We start from the raw sequence: 15,000 nt of genomic DNA on the forward strand, positions 1-15,000 counted from the left end.
ACACTCCACGAGTGTTTAATATCAGAATACCTTATAAAAGTTTAAACACGTCATGCTCTCAAAATCTGATATAAGCACACGACTGGTAATAATCTGCCTGAGAATGATTTAAAGATGAGCAGAATGTAAGAAGAGATCAGAGATATCCAAGAAGTCATTGGGCGAGTGCGTCAGGCTGAATTTTTCCTCTTGTTTTCCTCCTAGGTTGATGATTATCCAGCCTCTGCAGTCGGCTCATTAAGATTACACAGAGTAAGCAGAGGAGGGAGCGGCTCACCTCATCATTCGGGAGCGTTTGACCCTCTGGCGATCGGCTGTTTACACACCAGAGCAACAGAGAATGTTAAACCTTTGGTGGAAAATCTCCAGTTTAAATGAACCCTGACATGCTGATACATGCGCCCAGAGCTGCTTTAATTAAACCATGATCTTATTGTGTATTTATTTCCTGACTTAACATAGTGAATGAAGGATTTTTATTTTGGTTTTTTTTCCCCTGTATTTTTTGGCATGCCTCAGAACCTTTTTTTTTAAGTTGGTGTAAATTTTTTTTACTCGGAGACTTTCAGATCTTGGATTATGTGAAAATGATCTACATGGCATCCAGGAAGCTTCGTGCTCTGATGGTGATCTTGTGCCTCGTTTCTTTGGTCACGTTTTTATTGAGCGATCCCTCGTTTCCCTTCAGCCCGTTTCAGAACAGCATTCAAGGGCCGTGCGGGTGCCGTCCCTGTATTTGGGACCCCGAGGAGGTGGATCCGTGGTTCAGCGAGAGGTTTAACCAGTCCATTCATCCCCTGCTGTCCAGCTCGAACAGCAATCTCAGTGAAGAAACCTACAAGTGGTGGCTGGTGAGTATACTTCTGCGTGTTTGCAGTCTCATTCGACGTTTCTCAGATGTTATCGATCGGCCAAGACACGTTTGTTGTCTAACGTTTGCGGCTTCAGTTTCATATTGGAGGTACAGTATGAGACAAATATACACTGTGTGGTCAAAAGTATGTGGACACCTGACCATTACACCCGTATGTGGTTCTTCTCAAAACTGTTGCCACAAAGTCTGAAGCACACAACTGTATAGAATGTCTTTGTGTTCTGGAGCGTTACAATTTCCCTTCACTGGAACGAAGAGATCTAAACCTGTTCCAGCATGACGACGCCCCTGTGCACGAAGCGAGCTCCGTGAAGACGTGGTGTGTGAAGGTTGGAAGAAGGTAGAAGATCTCGAGTGTCCTGTACAGAGCCCTGACCTCAACCCCACTGAACACCTTTGGGATGAACTGGAACTGGAGCCTCCTCACATCAACATCAGCGCCTGACCTCATCCTCACTAACGCTCTCGTAGCTGAATGATCACAAATCTCCACGACCACGCCCCTAAAATCTAGTGGAAAGCCTTCCCAGAAGACTGGCGCGCATTATAACAGCGAAGGAGGACCAAATCTGTAATGGGATGTTCAACAAGCACATATAGATGTGATGATCAAGTGGCCACAAACTTTTGGCCATATGCTATAGCTAGTAAGGGTGTTACGATTTGGAAATATATATATATTTATATAACGATATAACAAACACCAGACCGATTGAAGGAAGTTTTTGTGGCGGTAACAGTAACTCCACTTCATCAAACCACCCTACTGTTGATTATTTTCCTACAACTACATTAAATCCTACACGGTCGCTCCAGCGCAGAACTGAGCAAGCAAACGCCAGAGAGAAAATATCTTGACTGCTTTGGCTCTAGAGGTAGATTTGCTCTCTTGCCAAACTGCACCATGAAGAACAGTTCTCGTTATACTCACGCCTACGGAGATTATTATTCGGAGGTAAAGGGGTGTAAATCTCTTAATGAACAATGTCTGCTCAATGAACAATAAAACACTTCTGAAATTAGACGCTTAATTTCATGAGTAGAAGAAGAAAAAAACCCAACCCCACTGTGAGCCCATGAGCCAATTTGCTTGATTTATAAGCAACACAGATGTAAATGAAGAAATGAAAGCTTGTAAATTGTTTCTATCTGATGCAGTTAACGTCGGGGTTTAACGCACTCGGCTGGCTTCGCGGCGTCTGGGGGAGGGGGATTCGACACCCCTCTGTTTTTGCTCCGTTTCGTGATTAAACATTGAAAGAGTGTGTTGGCTCACTTTACGGCGTCGGTTAGGAGCTAAATCAGATTCGACTCGTGGTCTGATTACCCAGAATGCCCCGTGCGTGACGCGATTACATGAAAGGTGAAGTTATTTTATTCGCAACAGAGAGAGAGAGAGAGGGGGAGAGAGAGGGAGAGAAAGAGAGAGGGAGAGAGAGGGAGGGAGAGAGAGGGAGAGAGAGAGGGAGAGGGAGTGAGAGAGAGAGAGAGAGAGAGACAGAGAGAGAAAGAGAGGGAGTGGGAGAGAGGGGGAGAGAGAGAGAGGGATAAAGAGAGGGAGAGAGGGAGTGAGAGAGGGAGAAAGAGAGGGAGAGAGAGGGAGTGAGAGAGAGAGGGGGAGTGAGAGAGAGAGAAAGAGAGGGAGAGAGAGAAAGAGGGAGAGAGAGAGAGGGGGAGTGAGAGAGAAAGAGAGGGAGAGAGGGAGTGAGAGAGAGGGAGAGACAGAGAGAGAGAGAGAGGAGGTAGAATTGGAAAGAAAATAAGAAGAGTGAGAGGTTACATCAGAGAGGGAAACAGAGGAAGAAGTAAAGAGAGACATTTCTTCTTGTCAGAACAAAGGGTTTGATTTGACTCTCGGCTGTGTTTCATATTCATTATTTTAGGAAAACTTTGACAAAGTGATGTGATGAAGCAGAGTCACTGTTACCAGGCCACTCAGTATTTTACTAGAACAGCATGAGACACACACACACACACACACACACACACACACACACACACACACACAGTGTTTTTTTGTCCTTCGTATTCAGAAGACAGAAGCCAGTAAACGGTCTGCACGCTAACACTTCGGCCGAGATCACAGAGACAGACAGCGTTTGAAAGCGTGTTTGCTCACTTTAAAGTTGTCAGAATCCGAATGAAATCGATCTTCTGATTACCCAGAATCCCCCGAGCGTGGCGCGATTAAACGACAGAGTGATTGAATTCATTGAACGAGCACCGGGAGAGGGGATGAATGCTGGGGTGATTAGGAGAAAGGAGTGAGAGATCAGAAGGAGTTTTTTCTTCTTGTTTCCTCCAGTCAGAGTGGAGGTGCAGTTCGGTTGTGTTTCATTTAGAGTGACGGGTTTAGGGCGGATTTCAGTCGCGTTCCTCTTCCTCCATCAGCCGCATGACAGGAACATGCAGAGAGAAAGAGGGAGAGGACTAGATCGCAGGCTCAGTCTGTGTTTCAGTCAGAGTGCATGTCAGAGATAGAGTTGTCAGAGAAGAGAAAGTTTCGAGCAGCTCCTGAGTTCAATAATTCAAGAGTCGAGAGTTTTATTTGTCATATACACAATTATGTGTGTGTGTATATATATATATATATATATATATATATATATATATATATATATATATATATATATATAAAACTGTAGACTATGCATTCAATACTAAATTCAAACTTTTTAAATTCATTACTAAATTCAAACTTTCCCATTGTGTGAAGCTCAACAACCTTTTGCTGCACATCACAGCTGTATTCCTCGCTCTTACCCATCGTTATGAATGACTAAGGGAATTTGGCCTGTGTGTTACCTCATATTTATACCCCTGTGAAACAGGAAGTCATGGTTGAACAATTTCCTGTTCCTAGTCACCCAGGTGTAGTAAAAAAAAAAATAATAATAATATCAATGGAAATAAAATTCAAATATATTTTTCTCTTATGAATTCATAGGGGTGCCAATAATTGTTGCACAGCTATATTTAACAAAGATTTTTTTTAATGTAAACCTGTGTTACATTTACAATTGTTTGCTATCTTTGAGAGCAGAGTAATTTTATGACTTTTTTAAATAACTGATCGAAAGGTTAAACAATAAAGACAAATTTTCACAGGCTTCTTTGCTCATATTTACCAAGGGTGCCAATATTAATGGAGGGCGCTGTGTACGTACAGGAAAGTGCAGAAAATGTGCAAAATATGCAGTATGTTACAATACAAAGTGCAGTGTGCAGAGTGTCAGTGGAGTGCAGAATGACTGAGGAGTCTTTATGGATTTCTAAAGGATCTTTATGCAGGACGTGTCTGTGTTGAGGAATCTGATGGCCTGAGGGAAGAAGCTCCTCCTGCGCCTCTCAGTTTGAACAGTCTGTTACTGGGGTTGGTCGAGTCCCTGATGATTTTAGCAGCTCTTGTACTGCATCGCCTGGTGTAGACCTCGTGCAGAGAGGGGAGAGCAGACCCGGGGATGTGCTCAGCTAAGTGCACCGCTCTCTACAGGGCTTTGCGGTCCTGGATCGAGCAGTTTCCATGCCATGCTGAGATGCGCTGAGTTAATAAACTTTCTATGCCGAGCATTATAGAAAGTTTTCAGGATCACTGGGAGAACCGGAATTTCCTCAGCAGTCTCAGATGGTACAACCGTTGTCTGACTTTGTTGACCTGAGTGAGTCCCGGTCAGGTCCTCAGAGATATGTACTCCAAGGAAACTGCTCACCTGCTGATGTCGAGTTCAGTACAGTTTTGCTGTTGCCCTTTCCTGAAGTTCACAACCAGCTCTTTGGTTTTACTGACGTTCAGAGAGAGAGACCGTTAGCCTGGCAACAAGCTACAGGTTTCTCCACCCTGTCAAGGTAGGCAGCTCGTCAATGTTTGTAGATGAGGCCCATAACCACTGTCCTCAGCAAACTGGGTAGAGGTGGAGCTGTGAGAGGACACACAGTCACGTGTGTAGAGAGATTAGAACAGGCGGCTCAGGACACAACCTTGTGGGTCTCCGGTGATGATTTTGGAGGTAAACTGTCCCACTCTCCCTACTCTCTGATCAGCACTGGATCTCAGTACATGGTTGGAAATGTTGTTCCATTGCTTTCCTGATGTTTACACGCTTCAGAGCCTACTGAACCTTGTCCTTCGAGACGGTGATCATGCAGTCATCACTAACAGAGCTGCTTCCTTCTGTAGCGCCAGTTGGCAGGCTAGCTCTATAGCTCTGATAGTCCGCAGTCCCTGCCACATGCATCAAGTGTCAATGAGCTAGAAACGAAACTCCACCCGCTCCCTGTGACGGAGTTCAGCAGCTTTCACTGTGCATTGGAGCGCGTAGCATAGTCACTTTGCATCCGTTCATATTCCCTGACATGAGCCCAAAATTGTTGACATCAGCAGAACTTGGTGGCACGAAAGCCAGTAGTGAGTTAGCATTGTAGCTAATCCTAAACGGAGAAGAACAGTGGTCCACTGTGTTTGCTGCTCTGTTTGGACAGGAGACATGTTGATAAAAGTTCAGCATGACCTGCCTGAGGTTGGCTTTATTAAAGTCTTCAGCCACGATGAAGGCAGCATCTGGATGTTTGTTTTGGTAAACAGTGAGCACATCATGGAGCTTAGACAGAGCCATGCTTGTGTCCACCTGAGGAGGGATGTACACAGCAGTGGCGATGACTGATGTACTGTAAACTCACGGGGCATGTAGAATGAATAGCATATAATAGTCAGATGTTCCAGATGAGGAAGCAGGAGTGTCATGGTCTGGGGCTGTATGAGTGCTGCCGGCACTGGGGAGCTACAGATCATTGAGGGAACCATGAATGCCAACATGTACTGTGACATACTGAAGCAGAGCATGATCAGTATGCAGTATTCCAGCATGATAACGACCCCAAACACACCTCCAAGACGACCACTGCCTTTCTAAAGAAGCTGAAGGTGAAGGTGATGGACTGGCCGAGCATGTCTCCAGACCTAAACCCTATTGAGCATCTGTGGGGCATCCTCAAACGGAAGGTGGAGGAGCACGAGGTCTCTAACATCCACCAGCTCCGTGATGTGGTCATGGAAGAGTGGAAGAGGACTCCAGTGGAACCTGTGAAGCTCTGGTGAACTCCATGCCCAAGAGGGTTAAGGCAGTGCTGGAAAATAATGGTGGCCACACAAAACATTGACATTTTGGGCCCAATTTGGACATTTTCACTCAGGGGTGTACTCACTTTTGTTGCCAGCGGTTTAGAGATTAATGTCTGTGTGTTGAGTTATTTTGAGGGGACGGCAAATTTACACTGTTACACAAGCTGTACACTCACTACTTTACACTGTAGCACAGTGTCATTTCTTCAGTGTCGTCACATGAAAAGCTATAATGAAATATTTTGTGAGGGGTGTACTCACTTTTGTGAGATACTGTATATATGTGGATGGATGGATGGATGGATGGAGAAACGCAGTAGTCAAGGGATATACAAACAGATGGATGGATCTAATGACAGATGAGTGGGTGAGGGATGTAAGTATAGTGGAGACTGATAGGATGGATAGAGGGATGATCTGATATACAGACAGATGGATGGATGCACAAGGAGAACATGGTAAACTTAATTATTATAATGACTTTTATAAAATGCTAAAACAGTTCCAGTGGTTGGTGAAATGATAATGTATTTTCCCCTGTGTGTGTATGTGTGTGTGTGTGTGTGTGTGTGTATGCGTAGTGGCTTCAGGCCGAGACCAACCCATCCAACCTGACTACAGTGATCGACAGGTTATTTCAGGTTGTCCCTGGAGAACAGCACTACATGGATGCTGGAGCTTCCCGATGCCGTTCATGCTCCGTGGTGGGAAACTCTGGGAATCTCCTCTCATCCCATTACGGTGAGCTGATCGACTCCAGCGACTTCGTCTTCCGGTAAGAGTCATTCCCAAGTTTAGAGATTTCAATCTGGTACAGTAGAGCGAGGCAAAAACGAAAAACCAGATAATCAGAATATCGGATAATAAACAAAGAAAAAAGACTGTCCTTTATATAAAAAAGTATGTAAGCACAGAAATATCAGTGTGTCGTGTCCATTTCAGTTCTTCTCGGCATTTTCAGAAGTTTTGTGAGACTATTACAGAATAAGCTGCTCTGATCTTCGATCTGTTTCACTGAATAATGTAACGTGAATTTCTTATCTGTCGTCCTGCAGCACCGCTTCTCCCTAAACCGCTTTCATGGCTCTCGTACTGAGGATGCCCAACTGCTCGGCTTAGCATTTTTCCATTCCCTAACGTGCGGAATTCTGCTCATCAGCTAATTATGATCAAGTTAATAAGCTCAATCTGGTGCATCAGAGCAGGAAAAACACTGAATTATGCAGTGGAATTGCCTTTCAGGGATGGATCTACACACTCTGTAATGAATGTATGAAAAGTACAGGAGCTGAAGTCAGTAGGAACTCCATAACCAGTAATCCATCACCAAGGTCAAAAAAACACCATGCATTAAAAGAATGGCAGAAAATAATAATAATAATAAGCATAATAATAATAATATATTTAAAAGAGAATAACAAAAAGGCACAGGAGGGTAAGTAATGTCCTTTTTAGTGCCACACCAAGCTGAGATTATCCACTTCTGGGGAAATTAAAATGAACCGAGTTGAACCATTTTAGGAAAAAAATTTACTGAGCCGTGAGTCTTTTAGTGCCACACCAAAGTGAGCCTTATAGTGCCACACCAAGCTGTGTCTTATAGTGCCACACCAAGCTGTGTCTTTTAGTGCCACACCAAACTGTGTCTTTTAGTGCCACACCAAACTGTGTCTTTTAGTGCCACACCAAGCTGTGTCTTTTAGTGCCACACCAAACTGCGTCTTTTAGTGCCACACCAAGCTGTGTCTTATAGTGCCACACCAAGCTGTGTCTTTTAGTGCCACACCAAGCTGTGTCTTTTAGTGCCACACCAAACTGCGTCTTTTAGTGCCACACCAAGCTGTGTCTTATAGTGCCACACCAAGCTGTGTCTTTTAGTGCCACACCAAACTGCGTCTTTTAGTGCCACACCAAACTGCGTCTTTTAGTGCCACACCAAACTGCGTCTTTTAGTGCCACACCAAGCTGCGTCTTATAGTGCCACACCAAACTGCGTCTTTTAGTGCCACACCAAACTGCGTCTTTTAGTGCCACACCAAACTGCGTCTTTTAGTGCCACACCAAACTGCGTCTTTTAGTGCCACACCAAGCTGCGTCTTATAGTGCCACACCAAACTGCGTCTTTTAGTGCCACACCAAACTGCGTCTTTTAGTGCCACACCAAGCTGTGTCTTTTAGTGCCACACCAAACTGCGTCTTTTAGTGCCACACCAAACTGCGTCTTTTAGTGCCACACCAAGCTGCGTCTTATAGTGCCACACCAAACTGCGTCTTTTAGTGCCACACCAAACTGTGTCTTTTAGTGCCACACCAAGCTGTGTCTTTTAGTGCCACACCAAACTGTGTCTTTTAGTGCCACACCAAACTGCGTCTTTTAGTGCCACACCAAACTGTGTCTTTTAGTGCCACACCAAACTGTGTCTTTTAGTGCCACACCAAACTGCGTCTTTTAGTGCCACACCAAGCTGTGTCTTTTAGTGCCACACCAAGCTGTCTTATAGTGCCACACCAAGCTGTGTCTTATAGTGCCACACCAAACTGTGTCTTTTAGTGCCACACCAAACTGTGTCTTTTAGTGCCACACCAAACTGTGTCTTTTAGTGCCACACCAAGCTGTGTCTTATAGTGCCACACCAAGCTGTCTTATAGTGCCACACCAAGCTGCGTCTTTTAGTGCCACACCAAACTGCGTCTTTTAGTGCCACACCAAGCTGTCTTATAGTGCCACACCAAGCTGTGTCTTTTAGTGCCACACCAAACTGCGTCTTATAGTGCCACACCAAACTGTGTCTTTTAGTGCCACACCAAAGTGAGCCTTATAGTGCCACACCAAGCTGTGTCTTATAGTGCCACACCAAGCTGTGTCTTTTAGTGCCACACCAAACTGCGTCTTTTAGTGCCACACCGAACTGCGTCTTTTAGTGCCACACCAAGCTGTGTCTTTTAGTGCCACACCAAACTGTGTCTTATAGTGCCACACCAAACTGTGTCTTATAGTGCCACACCAAGCTGAGCTGATCCTGGGATGCCACAGGTGGAATAGTTTACAACCTTAATAACTTAATAATAAGTAAAAAGTGAAAGCTCTCAAGTAAAAGATATGAATAGTTGAAATTCTTCAGTAAAACAATTCAAAAGTAAGAGCGATCAAGTAAAACAAGTAAAAAGTAAAAGTTCTGTTGCTTAGAATTGGTTCTGTGATGCTACGAGGTAAAAGGGTTATCAGGAGTGGAGGTATGGAGTTTTTTTCCTTTCCTGTAGGCCACAGGTCCTGGAGAACCCACTGCATGTTTGAGTGTTCTCCTGCTCATGCTGCTCAGCTGAAGCGTGTGTTAGAGCAGGAAAACACTCAGACGTGCAGGGCCCAGGGTCCTCCGGGACCTGGGTTGGGAATCAGTGATAGTTTTTAATAATATTAACAGACTTTAATCATGTTTAAAAAATTATTCACCATTTAAAAAAAAAACTGTAGGTCCTAGTTTAGTTATTGCACCTACAGTGGTGCTCGAAAGTTTGTGAACCCTTTAGAAAGTTCTGTAGTTCTGGGTAAATAGTCCGCAAAGTAGACAAAGTGCTTCATTTGTACACAGTCTGTCTGACGGTGGATCGGTGGAGTCCAATCTCTTTAGAGATGGATTTGTAAGCTTTCCCAGCCTGATGAGCATCGACGACTCTTTCTCCGAGGTCCTTAGAAATCTCCTTTGCTCGTGCCGTGATACACTTCCACACACGTGTTGTGAAGATCAGACTCTGATAGAGCCCTGTTCTTTAAATAAAGCAGGACGCTCACTCACTCACACCTGATCCTCATCATATTGAATGAAAACAACTTCAAATTAAACTGCTAAACCTAAACATTTTTGTGTTTGTTTTTTTTTAACAAAAGATCAAAAGGTTAAACAATAAAGACAATTTTTCACAGCCTTCTTTGCTCATATGTACCAAGGGTGCCGGTATTAGTGGAGGGCATCGTAGAGGTTCACATACTTTTGCCACTCACAGATATGTCACATTGGATCATTTCCCTCAATAAATAACTGACGGAGTGTAATAATATCTTTGTCTGGTTTGTTTATCTGGGTTGTCATGATTTTCTTTGAGGACCTGATGATATTTTAGGCCATGTTTATTCAGAAATGTATCAGATTCTAAAGGGTTCACAAACTTTCAAGCACCACTGTACATGGATGAACTCTGATGACTCGGCAGTGTGTCGTGCCAGAGGCGAGTTCAGTTTCAGCACATACTTGGATGACCTTTGATGATCTTTAAGGAACTTGGAGGACCTACACTAGCAGAGTGAAGCTCCAGAGGCGACTTTCCTTTCGTTGTCTCGTCACACACCTCTTCTCGTTTTGTTTAATTGTACCAGAGCAGAGCAGACAGTGGACACACATGGCTACACATCCCCTTCAGGTGCAGCCACGTGTACGGGACTAGTCCGGTCGCTCGTGACACAAAAAACAGTCAAATACGACACCACAACTTGTTTATTTTTTGTGTCACGTGGGTGACCGGACTAGTCCTGTACACGTGCCTGCACCTCCAGGTGATGTGTAGCCATGTGTGTCCACTGTTAAACGTGTGGTTCCTCATGTCTCAAGTTCTGTGTGTACTCTCTGGTGTCATTCATATCCTGGTGACTTCGTAATGGCATGGGTTATGGACAAAAATCTTTAACATGCTATTCCGAACAAAACGAACCACGGTTAGCCCACATGACTCCAATGTCCAATGCCTTCTCTGTAGACTTTAACAGGATTATTAGGATGCAGTGTCTCTAACGTTAAATAAAAATAAGTGTAAGACTTGCTCCTGATTTTCATCTTAATGCTGTGTCATTGGAATCTAATCTAGCGTCAGCTCTTGGCCAGCACTCTAAAGAAAGAAACAGGCCAATAGTAATTCTACAGAAACCTGAAGCACACGAGAAAGCAGATAAGAGTGTGTGTGTGTGTGTGTGTGTGAGGAAGTATAGAATGCTACTCGGTCACATTCTCTGAAAGAAGGAAAGGTACAACTGAGGTGAGAGGTTTGGTGTCCACGTGCATTATGGTCAGAATGTTGTATAAATATAACGAACTTCCTGGTGTGAGAAAAAAGGTCTGGTGAGTCAGACCGAGTTACCGTTATCAAACGCGGCCGAAACTTGAGACAATATAATGCTCACACAGATCATGAATATTTCCCTTCACACATAAGAATGCATGAAGAGTCATGGGAAATAGAAAGTACGCCCTCCGTCAGTTCTGTGTTTTGATTAATCAGGACCTAAATGACAAACGTGTGGTCCTCACCAGCTCCTGTAAACCTCAGGAGACAACAAAACAGCACATCAGATTTCAGTATGTAGTTTCCCACAGAGTTTCCCAGGCTCTCCATTTGTACACTATCCTGGAAGTATAAATCCTGGAAGGGTGCACTTATTTTTTTCCCACTTGGTTTCTGAATGTTTAATTTTGGGAGAAATGACTCCATAATGAAATCTGTTGTTTTTTTGTCGTCACCTGAGGTTGTTTGTTCATTTAGAGAACTGGCGAGGACCACTCAATTGTTATTTAGGCCCTGATTAATAAAAACAGAGACTTGAAGGAGGGTGTACTTTCAGTTCCCATCACTGCATAAGTACAGAAGACAGCCGCGGTGGTATTTCTTCCCACGTCTCTGCGCAGCACTGTGTGGAGTCGGGGGACGGGTAGGGGCGGGGGATGGGGGCGGGGACATTCAAATGATTTCGAGCCAAGTTCACTTTAAATAAATGTCAAGAAATTGGGCATTTCCATGTTTTTGTTTGTTTTTTAAAAACATGGTTGCGGTGTATTTCCGAGTGAAAACGAGACAGTCGCGCTCGTTTGTATCTCGCCGTATCTCGCCGTCTCCCGGTGTGGACGGCTGTGTAAAAGTGGCCTTGTTATCGTAGATTTAAAACTACATTTCTTTTCCCCTCCCTCTTTAGCTGCTGTTGAATCCATGTAAAAAGATCGAGCTGTTTATGAGGTCTGATTAGCGAATAAACCCGCTACCGAATGAAAGAGTTTGCTCACTGAGAGCCAATTTATACCGTTTTCATCCTTTAAAGGAAAAAGAAGTCGAGCAGCCGTGCGGCGTGTTTGATTGGAGTAATGACTGAACGATTAACATCCCGCTGTTTCAGCCTTCAGCGGTTTATTTTATTGAAACAACATCTTGCTTGTGATCGAGTTTAATATTGAAACAACGGGGCAGGTTATATCGTTATAATATCTCTATACACACACACACACACACACACACACACAGATTATCGTTGTAATAGTCAGCAGAGGAACAGAACTGAGCTGCCTTTGTGTTTCAGCGCTGTGTTAGCACACACTCGGACACTTCCCTCGGGCTGAGTACATTTATCGGTCTTTAAAGACACAGAGTTCCACCGTCGCTCAGTGTGAAGTTTGGAATATGATGGTGAACGAGCAGTTCTTGGAAACAAGAACTCATTAGCACACAAGGTTAATGCTAGCACGTTACAATACGAGGTTATTGCTCGCTAGGTTAGCACTAGTTAACACGTGAGGTTAATGCTGAAAAACCGCTGGGGGAAAAAAAACCCCAATAGAAACCATCATTGAAATTCTAATGGTTCCCACTACGAATACCATTACACGGAATCAGCTAACCATTAAAGCCATTACAATTACTGGTCCATAATGGTATCCACTAGACATAACATGCCACCAATAGAAGGCAACAAATTACCAGTAGAGACCCACAGGAAGTATCACAGTTTCCATTAAAAACAGTACAATTCCCATTATAACCATTAAAACAAAAAAACTAATTCCATGACGGCTTCAATTGTTTGTTTTGTTGTTGTTTTTTAGTGCTAATTAAATATATATAAAGTTGTATATTTAGTAAAAAACCAAAAATCTAGCCTTTGGATGATGTTTGCAACAAAATATTTATCTTTACTGTCAAGCTGCTTTTACAGAACTTCACCGAAGCGCTTGGCTTATTGAAGCATCATTTATTTATCATTTAAACTTGAGGCTACTGCTAGTAAGCATGTTAGCCAAGGAGGTTAATGAGACTTACCATAAGACATTATTGCAAGCTAGCGTTAACACATGAGCTTAATCCTGGAAACTTCCTCCATTGGCTTGTATAAAGCTTGCACCCTTGCTAGGTAAATCATTAGCGTGAGTTGCTAGCTAGCGTTGTGCTGTGTGTGTGTGTGTGTGTGTGTGTGTGTGTGTGTGTGTGTGTGTGTGTGTGTGTGTATTTTCTCGTTTGCTAGCAACAGTGTTTTATCCACATAGGGAAGGTTTTATTTCTCCGATCCCTACCTCATTACTGTTTTACTCTGTTAGCAAGTTAGCAAAGCATTCGACGTAGCTTCACCTTCAGCTTCAGCTACAGTGTTCTCACTGCTGAGTGTGTGTGTGTGTGTGTGTGTGTGTGTGTGTGTGTGTGTGTGTGTGCAGGATAAACCTGGCTATGACGCAGGGTTTTGAGCGTGATGTGGGTTCCAAGACCACACACCATGTGATGTATCCCGAAAGTGCCATGGACCTACAGAACTCCAGCACCAGCCTGCTGCTCATCCCGTTTAAAATCCTCGACCTGGAGTGGCTCGCCAGCGCTCTGACCTCCGGACACATCGACTAGTCAGTGCTGCAGAAGGCTGACTCACTGCAAACTTTAAATAAACACCTGCTTCAGATATTTATTTTAGCTCACCGTATCTACAATTGCACGTCCTAATCCGTATTTTAATCCGCTTATGTCCCTGTGTATGAGCCGTTACTATAGAAACAGTAACATCTCCATTATTGTTAATCAACACCTAACCAATCAGAATCTGGAATTCAGTAGTGCTGTAGTGCTTTACTTAATTACACTTAAATTATCTATGAGAACATGTAAAGACTTTAAGACAGTCAAAACTGATGGTCTCTCTCTCTCTATCTTTCTCTCGCTCTCTGTCGCTGTGTTTCTCTCTCTGCCTCTTTCTCGCTCTCTCTTTATCTCTCTCTGCATGTTTCTTGCTGTCTCACTGTGTCTGTATTTCCGACTCCCTCTCTATCTCTCCTTTTATGTCTCTCTCTCAACCTCTCGCCCTCTCTCTTTCAATCTCTCTCTGTCTCTCTCTCTCCCTGTCTCTTTCTCGCACTCTCTTTGCCTCTCTATCTGTCTCTTTCTGTCTCTGCTTCTCTCTCTCTCTCTCTCTCTTTTTTTAATGTATCTTTCAGCACCTACATGCCGGTCAGTCCACGTATCCAAGCTAACAGACACAAAGTGAGCTTTTTCATATTTTTTTCACCGTAATTTTCATTTTGATAATTTTCCCACTCACTCTCAGATTCCATGTCTCACATTGTGCTGTATGTGTGTGTGTGTGTGTGTGTGTGTGTGTGTGTGTGTGTGTGTATGTGTGGCAGGTGTTGGTGTATAACCCCTCGTTTATGAAGTATGTGTATGAAGTGTGGTTGGAGAATCACGGCAGATATCCATCGACCGGTTTCCTCAGCCTCATGTTCGCTCTGCACATCTGTGATCAGGTACCGCCCCCTATCTTCCAAACGATATACGTACTACATTACCTTTTCTTCTTGCCTTTAATTGTGTTTTTGTTTTGCTTTTTAAAATATTTTTGCCTTCAATTCTTTCGTATTCCTTTATTCATTTATATTATTTTTTTAATGTTGTTTTCTTTTTCATTTTTTTCTTATGTAATCTTTTATTGTTTACTATTAGCTTTTCCTCTGTATATTATTGTACTGTGGTTGTTTTCTCCTTTGTATTGTTTATTTTGAATTTGATTCTTTTGTTGTTGTTTTTTAGTATTTTTACATTTATTAATATTACATTTTACACTTTGTATCAATCAGTTTATTTACTTTTATTTATTTTTATCTTTGCCCCTGGATTAGCCAAGGCCTTCCTGTATCCTAGGCCGGATTATATTCCTAAAGTGCCTACATCTGCTGCCCAGCCTGTGGTGTTGCAGGCTCTCTGCCCTCCTCTGTTC

The 15,000-nt window shown here is 43.3% G+C and overlaps 1 protein-coding gene across 5 annotated transcripts in view; it reads left to right on the top strand.

Annotated features, from left to right (window-relative positions):
• Positions 1 to 15,000, top strand: part of LOC108274832 (CMP-N-acetylneuraminate-beta-galactosamide-alpha-2,3-sialyltransferase 1) — a 60,051-nt gene that overhangs the window by 39,889 nt on the left and 5,162 nt on the right. For all 5 annotated transcript variants that reach the window (XM_053685825.1, XM_047160067.2, XM_017485253.3 and 2 more), the window contains 5 exons: positions 205 to 851; positions 6,575 to 6,768; positions 13,454 to 13,636; positions 14,222 to 14,267; positions 14,411 to 14,530. In XM_053685825.1, coding sequence (XP_053541800.1) covers positions 588 to 851; positions 6,575 to 6,768; positions 13,454 to 13,636; positions 14,222 to 14,267; positions 14,411 to 14,530 — 807 coding nt within the window. In that variant the 5' untranslated portion in view covers positions 205 to 587. The remainder of the gene's footprint in view (positions 1 to 204; positions 852 to 6,574; positions 6,769 to 13,453; positions 13,637 to 14,221; positions 14,268 to 14,410; positions 14,531 to 15,000) is intronic.

The sequence above is a fragment of the Ictalurus punctatus genome, chromosome 14, assembly GCF_001660625.3.
Source record: "Ictalurus punctatus breed USDA103 chromosome 14, Coco_2.0, whole genome shotgun sequence".
Taxonomy (NCBI): Eukaryota; Metazoa; Chordata; class Actinopteri; order Siluriformes; family Ictaluridae; genus Ictalurus; species Ictalurus punctatus.